The sequence below is a fragment of the Erpetoichthys calabaricus genome, chromosome 14 (genome assembly GCF_900747795.2).
Source record: "Erpetoichthys calabaricus chromosome 14, fErpCal1.3, whole genome shotgun sequence".
Taxonomy (NCBI): Eukaryota; Metazoa; Chordata; class Cladistia; order Polypteriformes; family Polypteridae; genus Erpetoichthys; species Erpetoichthys calabaricus.
The window spans coordinates 81,219,638-81,239,006 of NC_041407.2; the positions used below are offsets into that span (position 1 = coordinate 81,219,638).

The 19,369-nt window shown below is 37.0% G+C and overlaps 1 protein-coding gene across 1 annotated transcript in view; it reads left to right on the forward strand.

Moving 5' to 3' along the window:
• Nucleotides 1–1,036: 1,036 nt before the first annotated feature.
• Nucleotides 1,037–19,369, forward strand: part of ubxn11 (UBX domain protein 11) — a 52,100-nt gene continuing 33,767 nt past the window's right edge. Inside the window, exons 1-6 of the mRNA XM_051919003.1 lie at nucleotides 1,037–1,128; nucleotides 12,217–12,292; nucleotides 12,771–12,808; nucleotides 13,772–13,882; nucleotides 13,972–14,072; nucleotides 17,712–17,766. Of these exons, the coding sequence (XP_051774963.1) occupies nucleotides 12,225–12,292; nucleotides 12,771–12,808; nucleotides 13,772–13,882; nucleotides 13,972–14,072; nucleotides 17,712–17,766 (373 nt within the window). The 5' untranslated portion in view covers nucleotides 1,037–1,128; nucleotides 12,217–12,224. The remainder of the gene's footprint in view (nucleotides 1,129–12,216; nucleotides 12,293–12,770; nucleotides 12,809–13,771; nucleotides 13,883–13,971; nucleotides 14,073–17,711; nucleotides 17,767–19,369) is intronic.

Consider the following 19,369-nt stretch of genomic DNA (forward strand, 5'->3'; position numbering starts at 1 on the left):
ACCAAGTCCCTTCACAAACGTATTGTGAAAATGAAAATCGTGGGCTTCTCTTTACGCTCCGTCGCTCTACTGGCCGTTGAGTTCCTGTTCCCTTCGCAAACGTGTTGTGAAAACAAAAATATCGTGCTAAACAGTATTTTAACAAAGACCAGTCTCCTACCCTATTGTCTTTACGCTCCATCGCTCTATCGGCCCTTGAGTTCCAGCTTCTTGTCCCTCCCATTGCCACTAAAGATCCTTCGTGAACGACCAATCTAGTTCGCACGCACGCATGGTTCATATTCAAAGCTGCAACAGGGTGCGTACGGATAAATAGTATGTTTTATACGCGTAACCTGCATAGTACACACATAAAACCAGCAACGTTCATGCGCAAAACCGACATAGTATCCACATGAATCCAGTACAAGGCGTGCATGAAACCAATATAGTGCATGCACAAATCCAATGGTAGACCAGCATGCAGTAGTACTGTATATAAACGCAAGCCAATATGGTTCATACGCAAACCGATAGCATGAGAACGTTAACAATGCAGTTCACTCACAAACCAATAACAAACGCACTGGAACCACACGTGTAAATCAATATACAGTAGTTCATATTCAAACTATGACATGCATATTCAGACTGATATAGTTCACGCAGAAACCGATAAAATACAGACACGAACCCATATGTTTCATATGTATTAAACCAGTATAGCACGCACGCAAACCAATTGTAACTATTCATAAACGAATAGTGTTCACATGTAAACCAATAGAATATGCGCAAAAATATACGTGCACATTACCAGCGGGTATGACATTGTTAGGCACGGAAGTTGTCCACAAAGGTGTGCGAGAACGACAACATCACAAACTATCAGGCCTTAATGTCCGTGTACCAAATCAAATGCAGAACTGAAACCGTCAATAGAGCGTAGCTGCCAGACCTTTCCTGTAACCGTTACCTTTGCTACACCTCCATCCTACTTACATGTAGTTTCCTGTTATTCATGTGGGTGGGCTTGACTAAACTAACCAATCAGAAAGGGTATTTGGAGCATGCATCTCCCATAGCAACCGAGTGTATACAAACAATTTGTTAGGCCAAAAAATGTCAGATGAAAGGTGCAGCATCGAGGTAAGTCAATTAACATGAATAGTGACTGTTTCTTATAATATTTAGCTCGGAAAATTTTAATTATATTTATTAAATATTGTTATAAATGGACTAAAAAGACAAAAAAAATAAAAATAAAAAATGAAGCAGGTTAATTCATGACGTGTTCTCTTGAATTGCATGGTACTGTACAAATTGCAAGGCTCTTTTTGCTGGGTTAGCATAATCTGTCCAGGAACTTTATAGTTCCATTGCTTTCTCTAGCTGGCTTTTTTTTGCCTTGCTTCACAGGACCAGTGCATGCATCCATTTTTCCTAATCTGCTTATTTAGTTTATGGTCATAGGCAACCTATACTGTTTCAGCAGTACTTTTGAGAAAGTGGAATTCAACCCTAGAAGGGGTACCAGTCCTGTTTGGGGCACACTCGTTGATCACAGAAGGCCAGTTTAGGTTTACCAATTAATCATACAAGCATTTTTTTGTTATGTAGGAGTAAAAGCCAAGGTAATATGTGGAAAAAAACATAAGACTACACCCATACAGTGCCTGGGCATGGAGAGTGGTACACACTGCACCCCTACTAAAAAAACAAACAAACAAACTTTTTAAATACAGCATAAATACCCTAGAATTAATATATTTGTAGTTTCATATTTTATGGCCTTAATTAATTTTTAAGTGAAAACAAACTGTGTAAGATATAGACAATGCAATATATATATATATATATATATATATCAAGACATTGGAGAGAATTTGAGTAGAAATGTGAACCTTTCCAAAGAACATTATGATGGCCCATATTTCATTCCCAGGCTGGGTACTGACTGTTTGTAAATTGTATTTTCTCATTGTGTCTATGGGAGAGTCCTAGAAATACTATAATTTCTTAATTCATCACAGAGACTTGCAAGTTCCGTTAACTGGCTTCTCTAAATTGACCCATTTCAGCTGTTTGAATGAGTGTGCCTTCCAATGGTTTGGCAACCATCCAGAATTAGTTAATTTCTTTCATCTGATGCTGCTGGTATAGATCTTCTCAAACACTTTACTAGTGAGTGACATTCTTCTTCTTGTCTCATGCTGACACTATGTTTATTAAAGAAGATACTCTTAAATACTGCCTTGCAGCTCAAAAGCTTCCAGGTATACAGTGGCAGTAATCAGTAACTGGACACTGCTTGAAATGGGTGAGACTGTGAATCTGCAATACCATACAGTGTTCTAAGCCACTTCTACTTTCATGTTCTTCATTTGCTTTTATTTTCTATCTGCTGCTTATTCGCTTTCTTCTTTAAAATAGTTTATTTTGCACAGTGCTGTCATTGAGCAATATATTTTAAGCATAAGGATTAATTTAAAATACAGTACATTCTAACAGGTTGTTGCGTAAAAAAATGTTATATGCACCTTTTTTGCAAATTCAGTTGTCATTAAGAAATATTATTTTTGAAATGCTGTCTTTGTGCCAAACACACAGACGACACTAAATGACCCTTATGAATGTCAAATCAGTCTATTCTACATGTTTACTTAAATTAAGAAAAAGAAATTAAGTTGTGATTTATGTGACAGGAAGCTTGTCAGATTGTGCCTAGCCTAAAAATATGAAGAAGAGGAGCATAAGGAAACAGTCTAGGAGCGAGCCAAATTTCAGTGGCAGTGCTCACAATCAAGGTTATGTAGGTAACTGCTGCAAGGGTCTGCATATGTCTAACAGAATGGAATGGGAGAACTCAAATTTTTTTATTGTGATCAAAATTTTATTAAAACTTAAATATAAGAGAAAACTACATAATGTTGACCTCACAACAGTAGCTCAAAGAAAATATAGGGTGACAAGAAAAAAAAAGAAATCCCACTATGAAACCTGGGGAATAAAATATAATCAGTGAACAAATTTAAAATGAGCATGCAGGTGGTTTGGATTTTTGGAAGATAGTGATACTGTGTTTTAAAATGCCAGGATAATGGGAGGACTCATAATCATGTGAGTTGGCAGCTGTTAGAAGACTGCCCATGACCTGAATAAGTAGTTATAGGACCTCAAGATGGTGGCAAGGTGGGTATCCCAACAGCTTATAAAGTGCTACATAAGTTATTAATTTATGGGCACTATATTAATTCAAAGGACGTGGAAAGAGTTTTTCATAACATCCAGGTGGTAACACATCACATCAGTTAAATGTGGAATACTGGACTTTACTATGATGCTGTATGAAACACTTATGGCTCATTCACACTTGACATTTGAAAATTTTCAGCATTTATTTTGCTTTTTCATGCTTTTTAATGTTGTCATTGTGCAAGTTTTTTTTTTTTATTTTATTGATGTTATTTGAAGAAAACAACATTCCATACAAGTCAAACTTAACAAACCAAAATTCAACCATCACCTGAGAGAACGACAGGAGACCCAACAGCATGAGCAAATCTTTAAAAACAACAAAAAAAAGGAGAATGTCCCTTTCCCTCAATATAAATGCGTATTCTAAGATTTGATTAATTACATCTTGCCATGTTTAAAAAAAAAGTTTTGAATTGATCCTCTAAGTGAGAATTTGATTTTTTCCAATTTCAAGTAGTATAGAACATCAGTTACTCACTCACTACAGTGGGACGGGGATTCTTCCAATTGAGTAAAATAAGCCTACGTGCTAGTAGTGTGATAAAGGCAATTAACAATCAATTTTTCCTTCTCCACTTTAAGCCCATCTGGGAGTACACATTTGGACAGGATCCTTTCAGCAAAGTTTCTGATTTAAAAATTATGGAAAAATTGTGTTGATGGGAATTTAAATTTGAAGCATAATTGTTCATAAGATGCAAAGACATTGTCTATACTGTATACAGTTCTTTAAGTGTTTTAATCCCTGACATTTTCCAAACATTAAATGCTATTTAGGTTTCAGAGGGTGGTAAAAGGTGATTATCACAGAGGTGCAACAGATAAAAGCTTCTCTGTCTTAAAGTGCTTCTTGCATTGGTTCCATATTCTGAGTGACTGATAGACTATTATGCTGAACTGGATTATTAGTATATAAATGATAATTTGTATTTATTAGGGGAACAAAGCAGGGCAAAAAAAGACGTACTGCAAGATTTTATCTCTATTGTAGACCAGGCTTGTATATATTCATCAATTTATGTCAATGTTCAGGTCTTTATGGCTTATATATTAGCTGCCCAGTAATAAAATTGAAAGTTAGGTAGTGCCATGATGATTTCTTTAGGTCAATAGAGCTGCCCTTTGGTTGCAAGGATGTTTTGAATTCCAAATAACCTCACCCATATAATATTTCCCAAATGCAAAATTGAAAAAAAGAGAACAGACATGTTCACATGACTGAGTCCAAAACAGAACTGATCATTGTCTTAAGATGGCAGTTTTTAAATGCTCGCAGAGGATGTGATGTCATCAGGACCGGAACCGGAAGTGACGTCGTTGGTTGCCCCGGAACCAGGCGAGATTTCCCGAGAATCATCTGTAAGGAATTGAGAGAGAGAATTAGTACCCTTTGCCATCCCCTGGTCCAGCGTGTAATTACATTTATTCAAGCCTTTTAGTTGTCCCCTAAACACGCACGTGTGACAAGTGATATTTTCTGTTCAGGTCATTCTCTGGGTAATCCCCTTTACATCTGATACATTTTGAAAGTGAATGGCCAATTGCTTAATGGCGATTGCAAAGAGCAATGGTGATAGGAGGCATCCTTGTGGAATACCACATTATAGTCCAAAGTAGTTGGAAATAATGTTGTTAATACAAACAGAAGCTTCTGGACTGGTGTAAAGTAGTTTGATCCATGTAGACATGTTTGGGCCAAACCCAAATTTGTGCAATGTGGTGAATAAGTGTCCCATTCAAGCATGTCAAATGCCTTTTCTGCGTTCAAAGATAATAAGATCTCTGGTGTGTTTAATTTAATATACTCACCCATAAAATCTAACAGATATCGAAGATTAGAAGCTAAGTGTCTGCCTTTAATAAATACTCTTTGATCTTGTGATATTACAGAAGAAAGCATGTTCCATTAACCACTTTCACTGTAGCGTTCTTGTAGCTAGAACTTTAGAGAGTATCATAACATCATTATTCAGAAGTTAAATTGATCTGCTGCGGTGGGTTGGCACCCTGCCCGGGATTGTTTCCTGCCATGTGCCCTGTGTTGGCTGGGATTGGCTCCAGCAGACCCCCGTGACCCTGTGTTCGGATTCAGCGGGTTGGATAATGGATGGATGGATGGATAAATTGATCTGTATGATGTACATTGTAATAAGTCCTTATTTTTCTTTGAGAAGAAGGTAATTAATGCTTGGTGAAATGTTTCAGGTAGAATTTTGTTGTCTCTCTCTTCTATAAACGTTGCTATTAGTAGTGGAGCTAAAGTATTTGAAATTATTTTTATAAAATTCCACTGGGTAGCCATCAGGGCTTGCTACTTTCCCACATTAGAGTGAGTTTATAGTGTCTAGTAATTCTGAGAATGTCAGAGATTTATTCAGTTCTTCTGCACTAAGAATATCTAGCTATGGTATTTGTAATAGCATAAAAAACTCATTAGATTGTGTCTTATCTTCTTTAAACTGAGTAGAAAATAAGGACTTATAGTACTGTGCTCTCTAAATGTGTGGGTTATATTTTTAAATTGTAATGATTTTATCTCCATCTGTTTTGGTAATTTCTGTTATTGCGTTGCAAACTTCCTGCTTGTGTATTTGTTGAACTAAGATCTTACTAGCCTTCTCACTGTGTTCACAGTTAAGATGTTGCAATTTAAAGATGAGCTGTTCCATTTCTTTTGCTGTCAAGAGGTTAAATTTTGATTGCAAAATCCGTCTTTTCCTATAAAGTGCCTCATTTGGAAACCTGGTATTCTTGATCTATTCTGGTAATTTCACTGATTAACACTGATGCTTTCTTGGTTTACAATTTATTTTTGTAGGAAGGATATGAAATAATCTGTCCTCTTAAAGAAAAGTTTTCAGAGTTTCCCATAGTACTCCTGCAGAGACCTCTGAGGATGCATGTCACTAAAAAATAATCAGTTTGCTCGGAGATGAATTCTGTACAGTTCTCATCAGTTAATGACAGGGGGTTAAGACACCAGCTACAAGATGAGTGTGTAGGGCAAAATGATTTAAGCTCCATGATCAGAGGGGCGTGGTTGGAGATAAAAATAGAGTCATACTTGCAAGATCTGATAGTAGGCAATAAATTATTATCTATAAAGAATTTGCAAGCATTTTTAAAGAGTTGTTCAAGCATTTTCAAAGAAGTGCTTTGCAGGAAGATATGATTGAAATCATTTATTGAAATAATTTCCCTTTTCCATTTTATGGGTTGTGAGATGTTCTAGTGTTATGAGGATGTTGTGTCTCCAGAATGTGTTCTATGACTTTAGTGCTTTTAATCCTGGAGATGACAGTACTGTAGAGCAGGTGTCATCAGCACCATGAGTATAGATATTGGGTTCACCCTGATTTGAAAAATTCCAGGAATTCACACGGACGTCAATAAGCATGTAAGTATGGTGAAATGTGATGCTGTCTTTCTGTTACTTATGGAAGCTTATCCCCACCACATACACACAAAAAATCATTGCATTATTTTGCAAAAAAAAAATAAAATTCCTATTTGGCATCAGTGTAACATGTGCATAGTATGCAATCAAGTGAAAAGAACTTAACAGGTATTATATTCATAGAAGTTTAAGCTTCGACAGATGAAAGCAGCTGGGCAAGCCCTCGGGCGGCGTTTTGTTGCAACCAGTTTAACGGTCCACAAATTAGCCTATCGGGAACACCAAAAAAACTACTCCAGAGCACTGACCACTGCCAGATCTCAATACTATTCAAATTTAATCAATGACAGTTGACAACTTTTTTCCGTGATAAATCATCTACTCAATTCTCATACCTATACCTGTAATAATTTCACAGAGGAGCAGTGCAATAATTTTATTGAAAATTTCACCTCTAAGGTAGACATTATCCGCTCCTCATTGTCTGTCTCCAGCCCTCCATCGCTGGATGTTTCTATACCAAAGCCAATGGGCTGCCTTTCCCAGTTCCTCTGTACTACATTTAAAGAAGATGAGGGCATCATACAGAGGATGAGGCCTTCAGCGTGTTCATTGGACCCTTTTCCTACTCTTCTGGTAAAAGCTAATATATCAGGTATAAGCCTTCTTATTGCTGATATCACTAATCACTTTCTCCAGAGCGGCTTAGTCCCACTGGCCTTGAAAACCGCAAAAATTAGACCTCATTTAAAAAAGTCCTCTTTGGATCCTGAAGTGATAGCAAACTATCGTCCGATCTCCAACCTTCCATTTTTGTGTAAGGTTTTGGAAAAGGTTGTTTTGGTCCAGCTTCAGAATCACCTCAAAAAATTCAATCTGTTTGAAAAATTTCAATCTGGTTTCTGAAATTCTCACAGCACAGAGACAGCCCTGGTCAGAGACACCAATGACCTCCTGATGGCTGCTGACCAGGGCTCTCCATCACTCCTTATCCTCCAGGACCTCACAGCTGCATTTGATACGGTAGATCATAATGTTCTCCTTCATTGTCTTCACTATATAACTGGACTTTCTGGCATTGCTTTGGAGTGGTTCAAGTCCTATCTTACAGATCACCTGTGAAGTCCCACAAGGATCAGTCCTTGGGCCGACCCTTTTTAATATCTATATGCTACCTCTGGGTCACATCATCCGCAAGCATGGAGTTTCATTCCATTGCTATGCCGAGGATACGCAGCTCTATGTGAGACTGGATTCGCCTTCTTTTACACCTCCATCAACTCTTTCCTCTTGCTCGGATGAGATTGAGGCCTGGATGTCCAAGAATTTCCTCAAGCTGAACAGCACTAAAACTGAAGCTCTTTTAATTGGCACCCCCCCCCATCAACTTCGTTCCTATGTAAATTGTATTTCCTTTTTTGACCGTACCATTACCCTCTCCCCTTCTGTTATAAATCTGGGTGTCATGATAAGACTCCCATCTGTCATTTGATACACATGTCCATCACCTTTGTAAAATTGCATTCCTTCATCTCTGAAACATAGCCAAACTCCGTCCCTACCTCTCCCTCTGTGATGCTAAAAAGCTGGTTCATGCCTTTGTCTCATCCAGGTTGGATTATTGTAATGCACTCCTCGTCGGGATCCCCAGCAAGAGCCTTCAAAAGCTCCAACAAATTCAAAATAGTGCTGCAAGAATCCTGATGAGGGTGCAGAAATATGAACACATTTTACCAATCCTTAGGTCACTTCATTGGCTACCTATTCACCTCCGTATTGAATGCAAACTCTGTTTACTCACCAGTGTATCCATGGAAATGCTCCACGATATCTTAAGGAACTCCTTATATTACAATCCACTACAAGAAACCTCCGTTTAGCAAATACCTACTGCCTTCTTCCCCCTGTGACCAAACTTCGTACAATGGGTGCCCGAGCCTTTGCAGCCGCTGCTCCACGGCTCTGGAATGCCCTACAGAGAGCCTGTGAACACAGCAGATTGTGGGCTGTTTTAAAAAACAGCTAAAGATTTTCTATTTAGGAATGCTTATTAACAAGAATGCTATTAATTATTGTTGTTTTATCTCTGTTTTTATCTTGCTTTGCCTTTGTTTAAATGTTTTTATGTAGCACTTTGAGATTTACTACTAATGTAAAGTGCCCTATAAATTAAATGCATTATTATTATTATTATTGTTATTATAAGATTAATCCAGAATGTGCTGTGGGGTAAATTTAATTCACCCATTTAGGGTGAAAAGGAGCCACTGATTATTATAATAATAATAATTCTTTGCATTTATATAGCGCTTTTCTCAGTACTCAAAGCGCTCAGCAATTGCAGGTTAAGGGCCTTGCTCAAGGACCCAACAAAGCAGAGTCCCTTTTTGGCATTTAAGGGATTCAAACCGGCAACCTTCCGATTGCCAGTGCAGATCCCTAGCCTCAGAGCCACCACTCCACCTTATTGTAGCAGCACTGGGTGTAAGGAAAGAAGAAAATGTGTGCTGCATGTAATCCAGTAACCAAAACCTATTAATAAAGTGGTACTTTAGTTTTCATTCAGTTATTTTACAGATATTTTAAAATAATGTGATGTGATGGCAAAGAAGCCAATATTAAATACCCAGGGGTAGGGATTGTGATAGGAAAAGGGTATGGTGTTATTTACTACACAGCACATCAAAGGCTGAACGTATTTTGTTAATTGAGAAGTGTTACTGACACATTACTAGTATTCAGTTGTAAAGCAGGTAGTCATCTGGAGTTAAGCACACTTGTAATACCAAGCAATCCTGAAATGATCTGCCAGAGCATGCAAACCCTATACATTTGGCACTGTGAGGCAGGAATGACAGCTTTGCACTACCACTCCACCTATATGTTAAAACATCTGCGCTAAACTTACTGAACCTGATTAAAACTATGTGTATATTTATAACTTTGTTTAGTACTTATCACTTGATTGCAAGCTACAGACGTGTTTAATCTCTCCCTCAATGTCTATGTGTATTAACATTTACTTCAATTAAACAAACATTTGGCTGAAAATGCCTGAAAACTGCTGCATGAAGGGTTTTTCAAAATCGCTCGCTGCTAAAATGCTTAGGTGTAAATAGTGTCATTGAAAGCAGGTAACTTTATAAGCGGTTTAGCAGCATTCTGGTCTAGTGCTAAAAGTCTAGAAAAATGTTTAGGTTGGAATGCTTGGGTTATAAATGTATATAAGGGTCCAGAACTGTGGATAAATGGGAAAAGCCACATGATTATCTGTGGGAAATCTTAACTCTTGAAGTAAGTCCAGGTTGGTTAATGAAGCTGCTTCAACACCATATACCCTATAGGCTTGGAAAAACATGATAAATTGGGACAAAGGCTCGACCTGTCAGAAAAGTGGTGTTGCAAGAGCACTGTGTAAAGAAGTGAGAATATTTAGGGAGGTGACATGTGGGACTATGTTTTTCGACAGTGAGCCAGTAGACAAGCCACCTTACCTTGCAGACATGTCCCAAAACCTGAATGATTAGGCCCAGGGTCACTGCTAGGGTTTCTTTTCTGGATTTTCTGTTATTGATTTGGATTATCTCTTTACTTATCCCTCCCTTGTACTTATTTTTGTCTGATATGTCAACTACCACCAGGCAAACACAAAATATATTCATTTAATACTTCAAAAGTTTTATAAAAGTTTAATTGCAAATCAGTTGCATATACTGTATGGTATAAGTGGCTTCTCTAAATTCTCTAACTTGAGTGAACACATTTTTTAAATGTCCAACTTTGAACGCATTCTGTAAAATTGCTCATAATTTTCAACTTTGAACATATTCTGTAAAATTGCTCATGAGGAAGGCAAGGTGTCTTTAGGTATATACACGTACAGTATGTGATACCTGTTTTTATAAAATGTAGAAATGTCCAGTGCTGCAAAATGTACTCTTTTTGGGAAGGTGCATAAAAATATGTTTATTTCTAATGTAATTTGATTATCATTATATTAATTGTAAACATCTCAGTTTCGAATCTTCTTCAGGAAGACTATGTTAATTTGAGTCTAAAAATTAAAATTTTTTTTTTAATAAAAATTGATTTTTCCTTGAAGGAAAACTTATCCCCTTTGAAGTCTGACTGCACTTACTCTACACTTATAGTAGCGTCCAAATACAGTATATGCAGTGCAAATAAACAAGTAAAAAGGACAAGCATAAAACAGCCCATATAAAATTAACCACAATAGAGACAGTCATAAAGACAAATGCTTTGCCACTAACTCTCACAGCAATAAGATGTAACCATTTGATGAAAACATTGCAGTTGGTATGCATTTTTATACACTAATTTTGTATTTCTGCAGCTGGCTTAATTTACCAGCAAAATGGTACAATTATTACACAAATGTAATTTATAAGTCACTTTGTGTAAATGCATAACTAACATAAAAATGTAATATTCAGTAGATGAGATTTACCATCACTTCCCCCAAACCCCCACTGCCCCAGTTATTTTTTGATGTTTTTGGTTAAGGACAATTGTGGCTAGTTTCTTTGCCTCTTTGTATTCTGTCACCTGTGATATGCAGAATACTGGGTATCTTGTAAGCTATGACCTTTTGTGCAGAAGCATAAAAAATATGTTAAAAACTGTGGATCTGCAGAGTTTCAAATTGACCAATTAAAGATTTATAACACACATTCTTTGAGTATTTTTATATACTTTATTGTGAAATACCATTTACTAACATACAGCATACTGATTTCATGATGGTATCAGTCAATTCTTTTCACAACTGTCATGAACCTTCCTTATTCAAGACTTGTTATGACTATTTTAATGATTTCAAGTGTTGAAAAGTGGGACTATTTGCCAAATCAGATAACATGGCTACTGATCAGTACAGAATGATTTAATGTTCTAAAGGAGAAATTAGGTTATTGTTGTCCTGAATTGCCTGTTCCAGACAGAATTATTGTATTGCAATGACTGTGCTTGTATGCATTATCCATCCATCCATTTTCCAACCCGCTGAATCCAAACACAGGGTCACGGGGGTCTGCTGGAGCCAATCCCAGCCAACACAGGGCACAAGGCAGGAACCAATCCCGGGCAGGGTGCCCACCCACGGCAGTGTATGCATTATGTTTGTGATTTATTCCAGGATCCTACTAACATTTTTTTAAATATTAGAAGCACTGAAGTTATGGCACCCAATTACTCCACAATAAAAACATTGGAATACAAGGAAGAAGGTTCCTGTATTTCAGTGTAAGCTTTGTCTAGGCCGCTTAAGTACATCCCAGAGCTGTCACAAGAAGACAAAGCATATATATGATATATGATTTGGTCTCCAAACTTTCACCTTTATGAAGGGCTCTTATAGGAACAGTTTAATTAGACTGTCACTTCTCAACATCAATACTGCTTACTTTCATTCCTTTAGTGAGTATAGCAGGATAAATAAATGATCCTTATTTTTATTTGAATGTTTGTATAGTATATAGGTACAGACAGCGTAAAAATACAAGTAAGCAGAGGTGAAAAAGCACTGCACCATTTTAATTTTTTTTATAATTTAATTTTAACAGAATAGAAAATGAGTTCTGCTTTATCTTCCCTGGGAAAAAACAAACGGGCTCCCCTGCCTGACCTTCCAGATCACAGGTAATGGAACAGGTAAAACCCACTGACACTGGAGAGCATGGTGTTTAGCACTGCTGCATAATCTGGTTGGGTTTTTTTTAACTGCCACTTTTTTATTTTAAGATATCACAGGTTTATTATCACATCATTTTTGGAGTTGAACTTTAGAAATATTCATTTTTAATATTTGATTTTTAGAAAGGTAAAGGCTGATATCTTTTAATAAACCAGAATTTGTTAGCTTTTTACAGCTAACAAAAAGCAGAACTTCATTTTTACTGCAGTGTGTTTATCTAAAAGTTTGACGATAATCTTTAAATGAAAGACTTGAACAAGCAGGTCTTAGATGAAGTTGCTTGCATGCCATGAATTGTACTGGCATGAATACAGAAATGGGTAATGTCTGTTGTGATTAGTTGGCATTTCTTTTACTGATAACAATAATTTGTAGGACATCCATTACAATTAGAGCATTTCACTTGACTTTTTTTTCTTTTAGGAGAAGGCCTGTACCTTTCAAGCAGAAACTTTACACAGGTACTTGTACAATACAGATTATTACACTCTATACATGAAGAAAAGTGCCCCAAATAAGTATTTGTATAAATGTATCTGTCTGGAGTTCAGAATTAAGATTCAAAATCTGTCTTTGTTTACTGCAGAGCCATATGAAAAGCTAAGAATAGAAAAGCTAGTAAAAGTGTACATTTTCTCAACTTGTGTCCTAGTTTTGGGAATAGCATTGGAGGAGAAATTATATAAAGAACCTTTCCCAAAACAGATAAAAAGTGCAATCCTTACATCTACTTAAAATGCATTTTATCTGATGCTTAATTTGCTTTTACAATATCTATGACAGGTACATTGCTATTCAGAACAAACTCACAGCCCACTCCTATTGCAAATAATCACACCATTTCTGAATCTGTTTCTTCCAGTATAGGCTTACAGAGGGAACAGCACTTGATGATGAAGAATATTTGGTTATCAAACCAAACGTCATACCTTAACATACACCAGATTACCAAAATCACCAGCTCTTTTTACAAAGTAAAAACAATGTTTTTCCATGTAATATAATATTTTATTGTTCTGGGTTTCTAATATTGGTAGTTTGGGTTATGCTAGCAAAAAGATGACCAAACAATACATACAAAGAAACATAAAAACCTTGTCTGTTAACAAGAATAGCAAAAAAAAACCAAAAACAAAACACTACATCCTTGAATGCCTCCTACAAATGAATTGGCAGGACTATAGAATGTGCAGAAGCCTCCTCTGCAAATCACCAAATGTACAAACCACCTCGTCTCAGCTGAATCATCATCTATAAAATAAAAAACCTGGTCAATTAATAAATAAGTTATATTTATAGCACCTTTTAATTAGGTTTAATTGTTTTATCCCAGGTTTGAAATGAAACAACCCTTTTGATAAGAATTGAATGTTATAACACAAATTCTGAAAAAATAATGCTTTCATTATTATTACTTAAATTAGATGATGAAGCGATTTTATTGAATGACATCCTAAAGCCACCATTTGCTCCAGCTGCTGATGGTACATCCACCTCTATTCCCAAAAATTCCCTTCAGAAAATTCCTCATAAAGGTAATTTTTCTCATTAAGATTGATGCTGCATTTTGATTAACTCTAGATTAAATGTTCTCTTGGTTTCATAGCCTTGTTTCCTCTCCCAGGCTCTGTGCCCACTGATTTGGAACTAATGTCTTCAATGATGCAAAAATTGACCCAGCTGGAACAGAAGGTTATTTCCCAAGCAAATGAACTCAAACAAAAGGTATTTTACATTATATGTTTACATTTTCAAAATTTGTTTAAAATTTTCAATCATCTTGGTCATTCAAGGATCTGAACATTGTTTTAACTTTCAGTAAATTTGGTCACAGTGGTCTGTGCTGCTGCTTCACAGCTTTAGTAGACTGGATTCAGATTCTTGTCAGGTTATATTCTATATGGAGTTTGCATGTTAGATGCAATGCATATTTACAGCCTGCTGAACCACAAAAATGTTCTTTGTGAGGCTAGGTGTGAGTCTTCTGATGGACTAGTGTCCAGTTTAAGACATTCATGATAGGCTGTGATGGTAGAATTAAAATTATGATAGTGAGATTCAGAATATTTGGCATTTCCCAGCTCATTTTTGCAGCCTATATCTCACTCTGCCTAATTATATTTAGGGCATATAGCTAGACACATAATAATCCATTTTGATGTCATCAGTTACAGTCAGTTAGAATGACTAATGTGTTACAACAATAGGAAGGAGTCCAGTCTTCGTCTCAAGTCACTGGATCCATGTCTCGTAACTACTATATATAACAAAACAGAAAGCACCAGGACTCTAAACACTTGGACCTTTTTCCTTTTGCAAAGATATAGAAGTTCTCCCCCAATATATTATATATATATATATTTTTTACATATTACAATACCCGTATGATTTTAATGCACGTTTCATGAAATGAAATTTTATGTAAATAAACTGTTGTGTTTCAGCCTGGGTTTATTTCTTGGTTTATATGTATCTTCTGTATTTTTGCGTTAATTTTGACTGGTTATTTTTCATGTTTATGTGTTATCTGTGTTGTGTTTGTTTTATTAATTAACTAGGGGGCTCAGCCCCCTGCTCGCTTCGCTTGCCTACCCTCGTGTGGGCCCTATGCGCTAGTCATTTCCCGGATCTGCCGCTTGCGACAAATCGTGCTTTGCTTTTGGATAAACACGAATATCAATCCTGTCTTTGATATCTCTATCTTTCGAAACTATTATCGCTGACAATTTGTCACATGTTGGTTTATTATATATGCGAGCGTGATCTTTTGGATTCATATAGAAATCCAAGAAAACTTCTTTGTTTGTGCTTTTCAGATAAATTTTGTGTAAAGTGCGATACTTTTGGACGTATGGATTTGTATCCATTATTGGCTGTAGAATTTCTAATCATTTAACTCTTTCATTGCTTCTCCAAGATCATAAATATAAACCTGACCGAACTGTGGTTTCTTTGAAATTAAACTTGTAGTAGCTCTGTCATATCACCTATGTCCATATATTTGATCTCTTTTCGCTGTTCCGTTATTTCACCAAGTATTAATTTCCGTTTGTTAGCACTAATGCGATCTTTACTATCAGTTTTTTGAGACTTTCAAATTTTAGTAGTTTCATAATGCTCTGCATGTGTATCGTGCCAACATTTTTAAACCTCTTTATGATGTTCTACTTTGTCTTCTAGTCTTTGTCATTTCTTCTTCTACTGTTTGTCTTTTATTTCCGCCCCCCGCTTGGACCTGTTAGGTTTTCAATTCTTGGCACAAAGTCTCGTCTCGCGGGACGTGAAATTATCTCTCTGAAAATGTCTTGTCTCGTCCCAAGATTTTTTTTATATAATAGAGATATTTTTATGTACTTTCACTTTAAATGTGCTGCAATTCCTTGTACTTTGTGGTTAGAGCTCAATCAGTCGGAGCCACCCTGATGTCATTATTGCGGTGTCCTCCCTCCAGTTTTATATTTCAGTCAGAAAGAGAGACCCAGCAGTGGATCACTGAGTCTTTTATAGTAGTTTCATGAGTTATGTCTTGTTTTTTGATATATTGTGATTACTAATTCTTTTGCCCTGTTTACTGGATTACTGCTTTTGGTTCATGGATTAGGCTAGTTCGCCTTGGATCGAATTTTTAGGCAAGTCCTGTTTGATATAGTTTTGCCCTTTTGCTGTTTTTGTTCTTTTTTATTTTAATTCATTAAATAACCACCCACCCATCCATCCCACCCACTTACCCTGAGCAGCGTCACAGAGGTAACTGGCTCAATTATTTCCAGCAAGCTTCCAACTCAAAGCAGGAACAATCCCTGGATTGGGCATCAACCCATTACTGGATAAATACTCGCACTCCATTGCCATTTTGGCAGTTCCAATTCACTTAACCTGCATAATTTTGAACTGTAGGCTAGGTAAATTCCTGTGCAACCCCCAGGGAAACCCATGCAGACATGCAGAGAACATTCAAAGTCAATGCAGGAAGCACCAGTAGTAGTAGTAGTAGTAGTAGTAGAGCTTTATTGTCATCCTAACAATATACTTACAGTACACAGTGGGACGAAATATCGTCCTCCAGAGTAAAAAGGTGCAGTACACAAGATATATATATATATATATATATATATATATATATAACTAAAAAACATATACAGTATTACGTAGTATTATTTATTCCAGAGAGTGTGTGGAGTAAAGAGTCCAGTGTGGAGGAGGGCAGCATGGTGTTCAGGAGCCGGACTGCTTGGGGAAAGAAACTATTGCACAATCTCGCAGACCTGCTCCTGATGCTGCAGAGTCGTCTTCCAGATGGAAGAGGAGTAAACAGTTGGTGGGAGGGGTGGTGGGGGTCAGCCATGATGCTAGTGGTAAGTATGGGTTTAGGGAGGTGCACCTTCTTCAGTCGTCGCAGGAAGGAGAAGACGCTGCTGGGCTCTTTTTGTTAGATAGTTGGTGTTTTTGGTCCAGGACAGGTCCTCTGTGATATGAACATCTAGGAACTTGGTGCTCTTCACTCTCTCTACTGTGACGCCATCAATGTTGAGTGGGAGATGGACAGCCTTTGTCTTCCTGAAGTCAACAATCAACTCTTTTGTCTTTTCAACATTAAGAGACAGATTATTGACTTTACACCAAAGTGCCAACCGTTCCACCTCTTCTCTGTACGCCGCATCATCGTCGTTCTCAATGAGTCCCACTACTGTAGTGTCATCGGCGAACTTGATAATGTGGTTTGTGTCAGAGTTGGAGGTGCAATCATGGGTCAACAGTGTGAAGAGTAGCGGGCTCAACACACAACCCTGGGGAGCACCTGTGCTCAGTGTGATGGTGTTAGATCTTTTATTCCCAATCTGTACTGTTTGAGGTCTTTCAGTGAGAAAGTCCAGAATCCAGTTGCAGGTGGAGGTGTTGAGTCCGAGCAGATGCAGCTTACAGGGATGCAAACCCGTGTCCATACTGCAGGGGACTGTGCTACCATTTTGCCAACATGCTACCCTCAATAAATAGCTTCATTTATAAAGTCTTTGTAAATCTTGTCTTTACATGCCATAATTTTATGGTTTCTCTCTCACTTGTGAGACATTTTTATATATTTTGAGTCTATCTGGTATTTTAAACTTTTAAAGTCAGCTCCCCATTTTGGGTCTGCCTAGGCTGAAGCCTGCTGGTATTAGTTGGAGCAGTTGGATGCATTTATTTTTGGTACTGTCTGTAATTCTAGAATAAATTGTTGAATTTTAATCTTGAATATATCTTTTTTTTTGCATCTCCCTAAATTGGATTAATATATCAATTAAAAGATGGATTACATTTGTTTGCATTTTCAAATTTGGGTAGTGGCAATTATTGTATTTTTATTTATTTACATTTTAACAGGATAAAAAGATCGCTGTCTTAGAAGAAAAAATCAAGATCCTTCAAAAATCCAAAGGTGACATTTTGAAATTTATTTGCTTTAATGAAAAGAGATTGCATTCATTAAGCAGACTCTGAAAACTATACATTATCTCTTTTGAAATAACAAAAATAGCCTTTTAAAATAATGCAAATGCAGCTTATGAAGAATCATGAAGGCTATTTTTTAGATCTTGGATTTAAGCATAGAAAAAATATTGGGAAATAAGACAAGATAACTGAATATGTACTTTCAGTTTGTTTAAAACATATATTTATGTTATGGCCTGGAGTATTTTAATGGTGGCATACTGATGCAGTGATTGGCTCTACTGTGTCATATTTCCAACATACTGTGTTCAAATCCTTCCACCAGTCACTGCCAGCGTAGAGTTTGCACATCTCCTCATGGTTTTCTGCTTTTTTTCCTCTGGGTAATCTTATTTGAACCCGTCCATTCCAAAAAATGTGCATGTTAGATTAACTGACCACTGTAAATTAGTCCAGTATAAGTGAATATGTATGTGTGTCCGAGTATACATGTACGGTTCCCAATGTTACTGGAAAACCAATAGTTGAATAAATGGGTTAGAAAATGGATGGTTGTATTAATGAAGTGCATTTGATGGAATGTTTGGTAATCCATGCAGTATATACTATTAAAATTGTAATGTGGGGATATCTGTTTCTGGGTTGCTATTTTGGTGTCTGTATAAGTTTTAGGAGTAGTACTGACAAATGCCAGGACACTTAATAACTTGATTATGTTTTGTCTGTTATTGTCTACTTGCAACAAATTAAGAGATGCTAAATGTTTGACTAGGATACCCTCACAATACAATTTCTTGAGTTTGTTAATGACCATAAAGTTAATTTTGTCCCTTTCTTAGTTATTTGAAACACTTAAGTCAATATGGGGGTTGTAACAGTGATGAGCCGTCAGGGCCTGCAAGGCCTTCTCTGCTGGCCTAAAAAAATATCTGAATCACAAACTGATGTTAATTATATTTTGTCCATGAATACTTATTAAATAATTCCAAATAGTCTGTCCGCTTCCTTTCATAGCTTTTCCGATGGTTGTGCTGCTTCCAGACATGTATTTTCGTATTAAAGCATTTAACCAATCACATTTCAGCCATCATTTGTTGTCAGGCAGGGTCAAAGTCAAAGAAGTCTGCCCGGAGGCCTTCACAATCCGTTCTGCAGGTCCTCTAACACAAAATAAATGTTGATTAAACTGTTGCTTCAACCAATCAGATTTTGAGTTGGTGTCACTATGGCCCTCTAGTAGGCGCATGGCAACGTCACCGTATTCAGACCCGTTGATTGGATAGGATGGTGTATGTATGCCATGGATGATTTTGCAGGAAAATCACCCACTGATCTCCTTGACTTCCTTCATCAGAAAAACCTGAATGAGAGCATGGGGCAGCTGTACACATTGGTATGTTTGGCGGTGACCATTCCCATGTCCACTGCTTCTGTCGAGCGGACATTTTCAGCCCTAAACCGAATTAAAACTTATGCCAGAAATACACCAGGGCAGGTTTGACTTTCAGCATTAGCTTCGATGGCGATAGAAAGGGACTTCGTGATGGAACTGAAGTGCACAGATAATCTGTACGACAGAGTAATTGAAC